This window comes from Nipponia nippon, unplaced genomic scaffold (assembly GCF_047370975.1).
Source record: "Nipponia nippon isolate SJK-2023a ecotype South Korea unplaced genomic scaffold, ASM4737097v1 scaffold_24, whole genome shotgun sequence".
Lineage (NCBI taxonomy): Eukaryota > Metazoa > Chordata > Aves > Pelecaniformes > Threskiornithidae > Nipponia > Nipponia nippon.
The window spans coordinates 6,896,783-6,908,915 of NW_028262341.1; the positions used below are offsets into that span (position 1 = coordinate 6,896,783).

At 38.5% G+C, this 12,133-nt stretch overlaps 1 protein-coding gene across 3 annotated transcripts in view; it reads right to left on the reverse strand.

The window, feature by feature from the left end:
* The window catches only part of MCTP1 (multiple C2 and transmembrane domain containing 1), a 282,391-nt gene that overhangs the window by 165,671 nt on the left and 104,587 nt on the right, over positions 1-12,133 (reverse strand). For all 3 annotated transcript variants that reach the window (XM_087761501.1, XM_087761499.1, XM_087761500.1), the window contains exon 2: positions 9,611-9,725. In XM_087761501.1, the coding sequence (XP_087617627.1) occupies positions 9,611-9,725 (115 nt within the window). The remainder of the gene's footprint in view (positions 1-9,610; positions 9,726-12,133) is intronic.

Consider the following 12,133-nt stretch of genomic DNA (forward strand, 5'->3'; position numbering starts at 1 on the left):
CTTACATGGCAACGTTTGTTCGCCAAACTCTGTATGATAAGAAAATAACTGTACCAATGATAGACAGCAATCAGAAAAGGAATATTTACATTAGAACCGTTAACCTCTCCTATTGGCAGAACTCTCATTTCTTACTATAGTGAGAGCTACCAAGAACATGACTGTAGCAAGTCAGCTAGAAATTAATACAGAAGGCAAACATCATCAGGAGTTATGATACAGTATTCTGACTGAAAATCAGCTAATTTCTTACTCCTGATATGAAGATGAGTTAATATTCCCAAACTCATTTTCATAACAATGACAAATAACTACCCTGCTTTTTTTTGCCTTGTTTTATTTCCTAAATATTTCATTTTGCCTTGTTTTATTTCCTAAATATTTTGCAAGGATATCAATGGAGAAATCAGTCCAAAAAGACTGCAGAAGCTGGGATTAATGGACCACTTTCTTTTATTTTAAAAATATCTTCTTGAACATAAAGAAAAGGGAAGGAACATTTTGCAATTAGAAATGCTATTCATAAAAGTGTAGGTAATAAAAAGTGTAACTAGGTGACAGACTGAGATAATACAAGATCTTTACTTCGTATGGCTCACTGGATCGCCAGTGAAATTACACATACTATAGTTCAAAAATACTGCTTTAGATAGTATTAAAGTGTTAGAACAGGAGCATAGGTAGGAAAAGGTACAGAAGGAAAACAGGGTTAGGTTACAGGAGAGAAGGATTTTTGTCTCATTCACCCTTCTGCAATACATAAATCTGAAAATTCCCATTTTTGCTTTTAATTGCAACAGTATTTTCTAAGTAATCAACTAAGACGAGAATGACTGTTCTAAAAACTGCTTTTAATAATTTCTCCGTACTGATGTGCTAATCCAAAAGCATTCTCTATGTGTAATTAACAAGAGTGGCAACAATGTGATTGCAGCGGTGTCATCTAATGATACATCGTCAGAAAAGTTTTACAAACAGGAACATCATGCATGCAATACTGCATCATGAGATCAACTGACTAGGCACACAAGACCAAGGATGCCTTAAAACAGGGGAAAAAAAGTCCCTGACTTCATATCCTGGAGAAAACATTTCTGGAGAGCTGGACTCCTCTGAATTTCAACTTATACTACACTTGAAGTTATATCATAGAATCATAGAATGGTTAGCGTGGGAAGGTCATCTAGTCATCAACCCCCCTGCAATGAACAGGGACACCTTCAGCTAGGTCAGGCTGCTCAGAGCCCTGGCCTTGAATGTTTCCAGGGATGGGGCATCCACCACCTCCCTGGGCAACCTGTGCCAGTGTTTCACCAGTGTTTCATCTCAAGGTGTACCACTGTACCGAGGTGCATCATTTCTTACTGACAGTTTATGTTACACTTTGTACGAGTACTTCAAGTTTCATTAGAATTCCCTCCTATTCTTCTAAATTGACCTGTAACCAAAAGATAAAAAAATGCCCCAAAGATCACCTCTGAACAGCTATTTATGAGTGCTTACTGGAGAGCCTCTCTAGTTTCTGTTTCTAATTGCAAAACTGAACCCCCCAAATAGGCTTTTCTAGAAAATGTGAGAAACCTATTCACAGCATTTCTCCCAAGAAGGTAAGGATTATTTTACTGTCTTCTTTCTATTGCATTTTTATGGGATTCTAATATATTGTACATACTATTTTACACACGTGTCTATTACAGGAGAGGAAATTTTGGTCCACTCAAACTGAGAGAGATTCTACTATGAACTTCAATGGATCAGAAATAAATTAAGTAATCATAAAATCCAGAGGGTACCTAAAATGCTCAGGAAGCCTGCCGTTTAATAGGGCTTGTGATTTCTGAACCTACAATAAACCTACTTAGCCCACAGTCCATCTCAATACAAGTATCATCTTTGCTGCATATGAATTTTCCCACTGTACTGCAAACAGACAGTTTTGAGTGCCTAAAAGCAACTCATCAAAAAATGTTTGAAAAAACTAGAAAGTTATTTTTGCGCTTCATAATTATATTTTTTTGATATCCACTCAGTCATATCAATAAATATTTCTGCACATGCTCCATAGTTCTCATAAATAAATTTCTATTTGGGGAATTATTATTTTTTTGGTTTTGTTTTTTTTTTAGTTACATTTTTCACTAAATTACATAGGATGTAGATTCTGGTTGAAAGTACTCTGCAGCTCCAAAAATCTTTTATTTGGATGCCTAAACAGTAGGGTTGTGAGGAAGCTGGTAAAGAGTATGAACCTACTGACAGCAGTGTTTGAAAAATGCCTGTACTTGCCAGTTTCTGCTGAGGGTGGCACAGAGCCAGCACTCACAGGCAGCTTCTGCCAGACCTTGCCATGGGGAAATTCACAGCAACTGTTGCTGTCTCCAGAAGTATCAGGCCTGACTTTACTTTAGAATTCTTGTAGAAATTTTCATTGTAAAATGCCAAGGAATGGCTGCTAAGCCATGGCTCGAGTTATTTAATAATCCCACAATTTACTTGAGACAGTCGATCTTCATATGGGAACAGACTCCCCCTTAAAGGCTTACGAAAGAGCATTTAGCCACCCTCTCACAAGGCTGCCGTGCATTTTCCTCAGGTGTTTACTTCCTCTTGGGATGGAGAAATGAGGAGAAAAACCAAGGGCCACAGTGTGTTAAGAGAAACACGGCAGGTCTGATGTTTACCGAAATACACGGGAGAACAGGAGATCATTAGAGGGCAATTGATGGACTGACATTTTTTCAGCTTCCCATGCAAAGGAGTGAAGCTGTTCCCTCTGAAGTTTTCAAGGGGACAGTAGGGTACCATCGACAGGTGGGGACTTACAGAATCATAGAATTGTTAAGGTTGGAAAGGACCTCTGAGATCATCAAGTCCAACCTGTTAACCTAACTGCCTGGTCCACCTCTAAACCATGTCCCTAAGCACCACATCCACACGTTTTTTGAATACTTCCAGGGACTGTGATTGCGCCACTTCCCTGGGCAGTCTGTTCCAGTGCCGGACCACTCCCTCCATGTCCTACAGTGTGTAAGAATTCCTGGCTATGACAGAAACAGAAAGCCATTAGAAGAAAGATGCTCCATATCGACCTAATGTAAGCTGTTTGCCGGATGGAGAGGTGCAGGTGCAGTGAGGGACCTGGCAGTGAGAGCAGGCACCGTGTCAAGCTGAGAGCAGAAGGAGCCAAAGCAACTGACTGACCTCGTCCTCCAGTGGACTTTGGCACCTTCTGCAAAGGGACTTGCTCAGATGGACAAAGCTGCTTGCAGCACATGAGTAGAGCGCACAACCCCCTTTCTCACTACTCCTCTCTGCTCTTTCCTCCCTGCTTTTCTACATTGCAGAAGGATGCTACTCCCCATCACCATCAGGTACGAGTCACTGCCACCAGGACCCTGTGTGAGACCTGGCTACCTTTCAGTGAGGAGAAAACATTGCCACTGGCCTCCGGAGCTGCCAAGCAGCAGGAGGCCAGGCTGCAAGGAGAAGAGAAACCACCGCACTGCTGCAGAGAGCAAAACAGCGGCAGCAAGGCCAAGGCAGAGCAGAAAGGAAACTGAAAAGTATTTTCCCAGTCTGCATTTTACATTGGGCAATGCTGATCTGTACCTGTCGACGATCAGAATAAAATCCAGAGTCGCAATTCTCTTTAACCAAAGCTAACCTCTCTCTGCAGAAAAAGAGACGAAACTCCAGTAGCCTCTTCATGAATCTTAGGCATCTTTACTCAAATATAGACAAAAAGCACTGTCTACCTAATGAGCAGTTTTAAATAAAACATCCTGTAAATGTTTTTACACACTATGAATGCTGGCACACTTATCTACATATATTTACATGAATTCCAGAGTAACAAGCATGCCAAGCTGCCACTTCTTGTTTCAGCATCTTATCCTCACTATCTCTGTAATAAGGAAACAGAGCATTTAAAAATTAGTTCTTCCAGACATTCACATCCCCAGGAGTTCTTAAAAATTATTAAGTGTATTTTTGACTCAGATAAAACTTAATATAACCCTTCTGAAATACTTTCATATAAGCTAATATTCTTTCCCATTCTGATTTAAACTAAATATAAAGCCTTTGATTTGCATCAAAAAACAATGATATCTGATTTCCTTTGTATTAAAGAGCATTCAAATTCCATACCTAATTAATACACTAAAATAAAAATTAATTAAAGAGCTACTCTGAGGAATGTTCACAATTAGTGGCATGAAATACATATCCAAAAGGCCTTTTAAAAATAAGTTGGCATCTGGCTACCTGTTATGCCATGAATAGTATTTCTCTTTGGTTATTGCCTTGTGACGATTTGCCACATTCAGAAGATGGTACGAGCACTACACTATTGATTTATGCCAATAATCCTCTCATCTCGCCTCTCCAGGAAACAGAACAGAGGCATGTTCCTATCATTCTCCACTGTGTGACAGACTCAGCAATATTTCAAAATAAGCAAAATTTATTTCATAATGCTGGTTAACCTGCATCATAAGGATGAAGAGTTTCTCAGTTTCCAAAGCTACACTGTATACACTGTATTTTAATCTAGTTAAGGACTGAATTTCAGTATCAGTGATATCCACGGTTCAAACATAAATAACATGCTCTGTAGTTAGGCATAAATGAAAAGTATTTTCAATAATTTTAAATGCATTGCCTTATACATAGGTTTGCTTTCAATATTGTGTCATTGCACAAAATCAGGAGTATCTTAAGGGGTTACTTAATCACCTCACTTTATTTGTGATCCCACTGGTACTTACTTTTCTTCTAGATCCCGAAAATGTAGATGTATACAGAGTTATTCACCACACAAAATGCAAAGTCTACATGCATGTTCTTGCATTATTACGGTTCTTCAGATTGTCCTGGTTTTGACAGTCGCCTCTCCCAATTATTCTCAATTTAAGCAGTTAAGTCTCTTACTGATACAAATATTTCATACTGGAAATGGGAAATTTATCAGATTGAAATGTAGTCTTTGCACTGCACAAGGGCACTAATTGCACGCTATTTCTTGCTTACTTTTCGCGATCTCTGGGTGCAGGTTTCAGTACCAGAGTCAGCCACTTAAGGACCAACCCCTCAGCTGTTTCTACAAAGACAGATTCTCTAGTCTTAGAAAGCATTACTGAACCATCTCCTGCAGAGAGAGACACAGAGATCTGGAGATATTATCCTTTTAAAGGTCAAGGCCTTAGACGATGATAAATGTCTGTTTTCAGCAACTCTTCCTGTAAGATTTCACACAGAAAACAAACTTCTGATCATCATGAAGAAGCCAATGAACGTTTCACTCATGCTCAAAAAAGTATTTTCCTTGTGCTATTTTGCAAGATCAGGTCAATCTTCATGCATTTTGTAAAAAAAAAGAAAAAAAATTATAAATTTTAAAGCCAGAAGAGATCAGATTCATCATGTATCTAGCCTGTTTTTTGACATGACACAAAGACCTTGGGATTAACCTGCGCTACTTATTTCCCAACTTTGTCTAAAGTGAAGCAGCAAACCAGTATTGTAGATTTCTCAAAAAGCATGAAAGGGAGCGGATTCCAGGCTCCAGTGAAGTAAGATAACACTGTGAGGAAAACATATTTAAAACACTTAAAAGAAGAGTGTGGTATCTTTCTTTTGACTGAAGAGAATCATAGGAAGCCAATGACTAAGATATTATTCCCCTTTTCACCAACTGTGCTATAGATTTCAGTTTGCATCTCAAAATGAGTCTCTTTTAAAGTAAAAATGGATAGACCACAAGGGTTTTTTATTTGTTTGTTTGTTTGTTTGTTTGTTTGTTTGTTTAAAAACAATATTTGAGATATTGAAAAACATCTTTAAAGGCATGTTACCAATATGAAGTAGCCACATAAACTCCACATGCAAGAAGTCAGACTCCAGCAAAAAATCAAAGGGGTCTTTTTAACCTAAAGATTTTAACTCCAGAAAAAACTCTTAAAAATATATGTGATATTACACAAACAATGTGTATGCCAAAAAGCAAATGAGAAATCAAAACTGAAAAGGAAAACATAAAGATGTCGGTAATAAGGTTAACTTGTTAATATTACCAACTTACCAGGTCCGACATTACACAATTTTTCCCAATCTTATGGGAAAAAGTATGAGAAAACAATTTTTTAAATCTAACTAAGTATATGGTTTACTTTAGGATGGGCTTAAATAAAGCATATGTTATAAACAACATTTGTGGTCACTATAGGATTTTGCCAGAAGCAAAAATGTAGACTGTCTCATTACATAGCTGAGATGAAGTTATGGTACCACAGCTCCATGGTGCTTGGAAGGAAAGCCGGATCAGACTGGAGACAGGATTTCTTGTGAAGATGAGGAGTTAAAATGGTTAAAATTGTTGCATTTCTTTTTGTCATACTGCACACAACAGAGCATAAATATTGCCTGTTATAATGAAGGATTATTTTCAATCATTTGAGAAGTCAACAGCAAGATGTTGGTCCTCTCATGAAGAATGTTCTGTTCCCCTTTTGTTGTGACTGTCAACAGTGCTATTTATCAACTAACAGCCGTGATTAATGCTGGCATTGCTAGCCACATAAATATAGCTTCAATCTTTCCCCTTTTCTTCTGAGAATGTTGTGGTTTCTCTTTTTATAAATTTGGGGAAGACAATGTGTGCAGAACATTCACGACATGAGAATTCAACTTTGAATTCCAAGACTGCAATATGTTCAGCAGCAGGTTTCTAAAAATATACATGAAACTGCAGTTCAAAAATTAAAGAACAAAAAGCTAAAATTAAAATGAAATTCTTTTCTACCATGTAGTCCAAGTATTCTTTTAGAGTGAAATTCACAGTAGTTGGAGAAAATTCAATTGTCAGGCTTTAAGCAGAGGATCTGGGAAAAGTTTTGGAGGAATGGGGTGTTATGTGCTGTTACAGACTTAGAGTATAAGACTCCTCTGAGACAGTCCTGTGATAAATCTTCCAAGCTCTGGTTTTAATATCTAACACATCCGTCTTAGTAGCTCCATTTAGCATTTGGATATATATCCTTACACAGTCCCTCCCATGGACTGTCCTGTAATCACGTTCTGGCTTATAACCCCCGATACAAGCACTGCTGCAGCATGCAGGCAATGCAACAGAAACACTGATACCAGCTGAGACGAAAGGTCCTGCAAGCTCACTGCTCTCTTTCTGTCAGGGGCTATAAGCAGCTGCTAACAGAGAAACAAGATGACAGGCACATATATTATTTCCCTCCAATGTCCTCCTAGGCACCAAGAATTTGGAGGAAAGACCTTCAGAGTCAGATGTGTTTTCTGTGCATTTCAATGCCCTTTGTGGATTTTTCTTCCATGAACTTGCTGAATATCCTCTTGCACCCACATAAACTTCCAGTAACAATTCAGTTTTACATGCCCAGTTTCTTAGTGAAACACCACTGGGACTACTACAGGGGTACTTGAAACATTAAATAAAAAAGAGCAAGTATTACACGCAAGAGAGAATTTAGACAAAACTAACTTCCCAAATCAAACCCCTTTCTGTGCACTTCCCATTCAGCAGCCATCTAAATCCATGAAGTGCCTGCCTAATGCCCGTAAAGTCCCCTCAATTCAAGTTCTGCAGTTGCTCCTAAAATCTCACTGAGTAGGTCCAAGAGAAATGGAAAACAAGCAGAAACACGGTGGATGACAGCCAAGACACTGTCATGAGTGGATGGGTCCTAGCTTGGGGTCCCATTACAAGGTACTGTTTCCGTATTTTCCCCTTAAGAAACAAAGGCTCAGTCCTGGAAGCCCAAACCCAGCTGAGATCTGAAACCTGGTCAATGTGGGAGGGAGCATATCTGTAGCTCCCCATCTGGCCTGAAGGATCTTCTACACTTCACTAAGACGCAACGCACATTCTCCTTCCTGACAAGCTTGCAGTGGCTTGGTAAAACGCTCTCTTTGTTCCCCAAGATGGGAGAGCTGAGCTTTTTCAGGGACAAGAAAAAATTCAGAAAGGGAGCTGAAAGTAACCCAGGCATCTCACTTTTTTGGTAAGATTTCAAGCTATGAGACTATTCTGTGAAACCAGCGCCTGACAACTACATTCTTCCCCAGCATCTTTTCAGAAGAAAAAACAGTACTTGCTCAGCCTTTTGAAAGGCGACAGGTGTATACCATCCAAAGTGAATTACAGGCTCCACAACAGGGTGGGCGATGACCGTGCAGTGCAACCCGAGTGTCTGGGCTCTAGGACTAATAAGTACTGCGGAAACATCACTCTTGTCATGTTGCCTCCCACGTAGCTTGAGAAGGTTTCGTTGCTGCTCGAGCAGCAGCTTTCTGAACTGACCTTTTAAAGCACTTCACATTCCATACAGCACCTAGTATCCATTTCAGAACCTGGGATTTCACCTTAGGAGACGGATCTCCTATCCTTTTTTTACTCTAGACCTAGATTCCTGTATTATGGGGAAAAAAATTACAGATGTTTTCCATGCATAAAAATAATCACATTTACGTTCACATTTTTGTTCATTTATAAATAATATGAATGATGAATATGACTGAATTACAGCACTTATCATTCAGAAACTGGGCAAGTCTTTCTAGCTTATGGAACGAAAACATTTGAGTATCTATTTTTAATGAATGTCAGGCAAAGCTTGATAGAATATCAATATAACTAGAGGAAGAATATGCATAAAAGTTTATTCTTGCAACAGTGAGTATATTAAGATTTCAGTTTCAGTGACATAAATACCAGCGGAGTAATTTCCTATCAATATAAACAGCCTTCTAGGTTTCTATACCATATCTGAGATCTGAAATCGGTCAAGTAACTTCACCAGGTAAGCATGGAAAGGTCCTGTGCAATACTGTTTTTGCAGTTAAATTTCTACTATGGCTTTTTCTCTCTCACAAGAAATATATTACAACAAATCCAAAATAGGCTGTTAGTCAGATTTATTGTGCTCACATTGTTGTTCAGGAAGTGGATTACTGACTTACCTAATTTTAAATATGACCTGCAGTTGCACGTACAGTCACTGAGTCAGCCTGTTGTGTTCCCGCAGGTCAAAATAATCTTTTAGGAATGTTTTCTATGCCTGAACTACGGGTGTGGTACATTGTCTAAGAGCAGACTATAAAAAGCCAGTATGTGATCAGCAGATTGACCAACAGGTAAAGCCTGGACTCGTCCCATAGAGGGGTTTTGCTGTTGGTGTCTTTAAACATGGCTCCAGTATTTATCCGTTAAGCAGTCAGGAAACAAAGTAAGTAGCAAGACAGCACTTGGGTGAGAAAGACAGCACAAATCTGCATGGTTAATGTGAATCTATCACACCTTCTTTAGTTTGAAACATTCAAAAATAGAGGAAAATAAGCTAGCATAAGAATCAAACCAATACTCGCTAAATCTTAGTTCTCCTCCTTTGTGGGTTTAGCTGGCCCTAGCTCCTTTTACTTTGTGCTGTTGAGTCAAAGAACCTCTACATAGTTTTAAGCAGAGTTTAACTAACACACTTATAATGCAAACCTTAATTGTAACTTTAATACCCTCATATGAATTTACCCAATGGACCTGTAACTTCCCAAACATTAAGGCAGTGTTTACTGGCATGCTTACCTCCACGGTCCCGTGCTGCTAAATTCTGTCCTCTTCTTAGAGTAATGTCCAACTGGTACATTCCGGGATACCCAGAGGGAAAATCTGCATTACTCGTTCCAACCAGATTTGTTCTCTGGAGGGGAAAGGAAAAAAAAAGCAATAACTAATGTTACTAAAAGTTTCATGTAAGGTATATTTTTCCTTGGTATCACCATCCTGATGAACTAAGACAAGGCCATATCCCATTCCCCCACCTCAGAGCTAATACCCCAACATCAAGGAACCCGCTCATTGACAGCATCAGTATGACAATTCCTGAGCATCCTTTTTTAAAAAAAACAAAAAACCAAAAAACCCTAGTTCACATCTCAATCGTTAAATTTATTAATTAAAAAAGGTGGTTCAAAAAATAATTCTTTGATACCTGTATTTATTATGGCAACCTCCATTTTTAATTACATTCCCATACACTCGTGGCCCACTAGAGCAGAATAAGTAAGAAAAAACAGACCTGGACCTTACAGTACTATTTGGACTAGTCATTACCAGTACTCTCAAACTCTGTATTTATTCAACAGTAACAATCTAGGCGTTGAATAAACATACATGAGTTACAATTTTGTCAGCTACTGTTCTACTTTGCAAGATGTGTGTTTTCTTCCACAGAGTTATGGGGGAAACTGGGGGGAAAAAAAATTATAAAGACATGAAATGCAGCTGTATCTCTTCATTTGTAATACATGCCTTCTTAGTTTGTCTGTATGCCAGGGCAAAGGTAAGATTCTTAGTTAGTTGTACAAATGAAATCATAAAAAATAATTTAAAAAAAAAAAGGGAAGTCAGAATGAAGGCAACTCGCTGGACGGCATGAATAGTAACCCCATTTCTGTCCCAAATGACAAAGGAGAGAAATTATATTTCTTAGTATGTATAAGCTTTTGCAAAATAGTTTTTAACACATCTCTGTAAATAGCATCTAATTACAGTGCACGCTTGGAACACCACGTTTAATTTTAAGACTAAAACAACTGTATCTATTATACATTCACAGTACATACAGGAGCTTCATATATTATACAAACAGAGCACCACTGTTACATATTCTCATGACAGGAACTAAATCTTTTAAGACCAGCGCTATTAATATTTTATTATGCGATTATGGGGCCTCTGCAAGCAAAAAAAAAAAAGCAGCATGATAGAAGCGTCTTGGAGACCGTGTGTACTAAGTGCTATACCACTTCAACAAGAAACTTTAGTTGGTTCTCTTCCTACTACTCCCCTTTTCTTTTTAAGGTAATAATAAATCTGAAGCATGAAGGAATGCACACAATAAAGGCATTTTAACATGTGGTTTACTCTTCTTATTCCAGAGTCACAGCTCTGAGCCCCAGCATATCAATCTTAGCTGCAATATGTACAATGCTGGCCAAACCGCATACTTAGATGCTCACCACTTTCACAGCAATGAAACGGTTCAAAGCTAGTGCACTTCAGAGAAAATGGTAAGATGAGCTTTGATTAGGCAGGGAGTGGTGTTCTTGAAATCTCTCAACACTAATTTTGTCCTTGTAAAATAACTGCTGAAGCATGTCTGAAACTACCAAAAGACCTTGCAAGACTCTTGCGGAAGGCACCCACCACCTTCTTTTAAATGACTAACGCCTCACTGACCACCTCTTTTTTTCTTTTTTTTTTAATGCATTGACCGCAGAAGGATACAAGGTTGACAATAATGAATTTCCACCCCACCCCTGCAATGCTTAGTATCTAGTCCAGACAGAAATAAGGAAAAAATTGCATACTAGCCTAATCCTCAGCCTCATCCTAGGCCCCAGCATTTCATCAAGGCATTGCGAAAGAAGAAACTTGCGTTGTGAGGTAAATAATAAACACCAAAATTTTCCTTCCCCTTTCTTGCCCTTCTACAAAAGCTTGCAGACCCAAAAGAAACATGGTGACTCCCAACATTTATAACCTCCCCCCTGATCCTTCCTCATGGCATCCCCCTCTCCCTTCCCCTCTGAGGTACAACACAAGCTCTACATTAAAATTCCTTCATTTCAACAGTGCCATGTTGCTCCTTTCTTTTCCCTTTCTCAGTTTCTTTTCAAAGCTTTTCCTTCCTTTTTTCTTGCAATGGAACTTCACTTTCTTTTTAATGTTTACATTAATTAGTTTTTCAGAGAGCTGCTCAAGGAAGCTAGAAACATGTAGGTGAGCAATTTAACAAGTCTACAGGACATAAACAGTTACACTAATGAAATAAAAAGCAAATCGATATTAACCATCCCTAAGTATTAAAAAGTCAACCAGTATTTCTGCATCAGAACAGCAGCACTTGAAGTATGCAATTAAAATTAGAGGTTTTCATAATAAATGCAACTACCAATAAATCGCTTTTCAACCACCTTTTTTAATTAACAAGTTCAAAAGTTAAAATGGCAACTAATTAAAAACAAAGCACCACTTCGGTGTGGTCTGCAGTAATGAACGAAAGTTAGAAATGTTTGGAGAAGAAACTTGAGAGCATTCATGAAA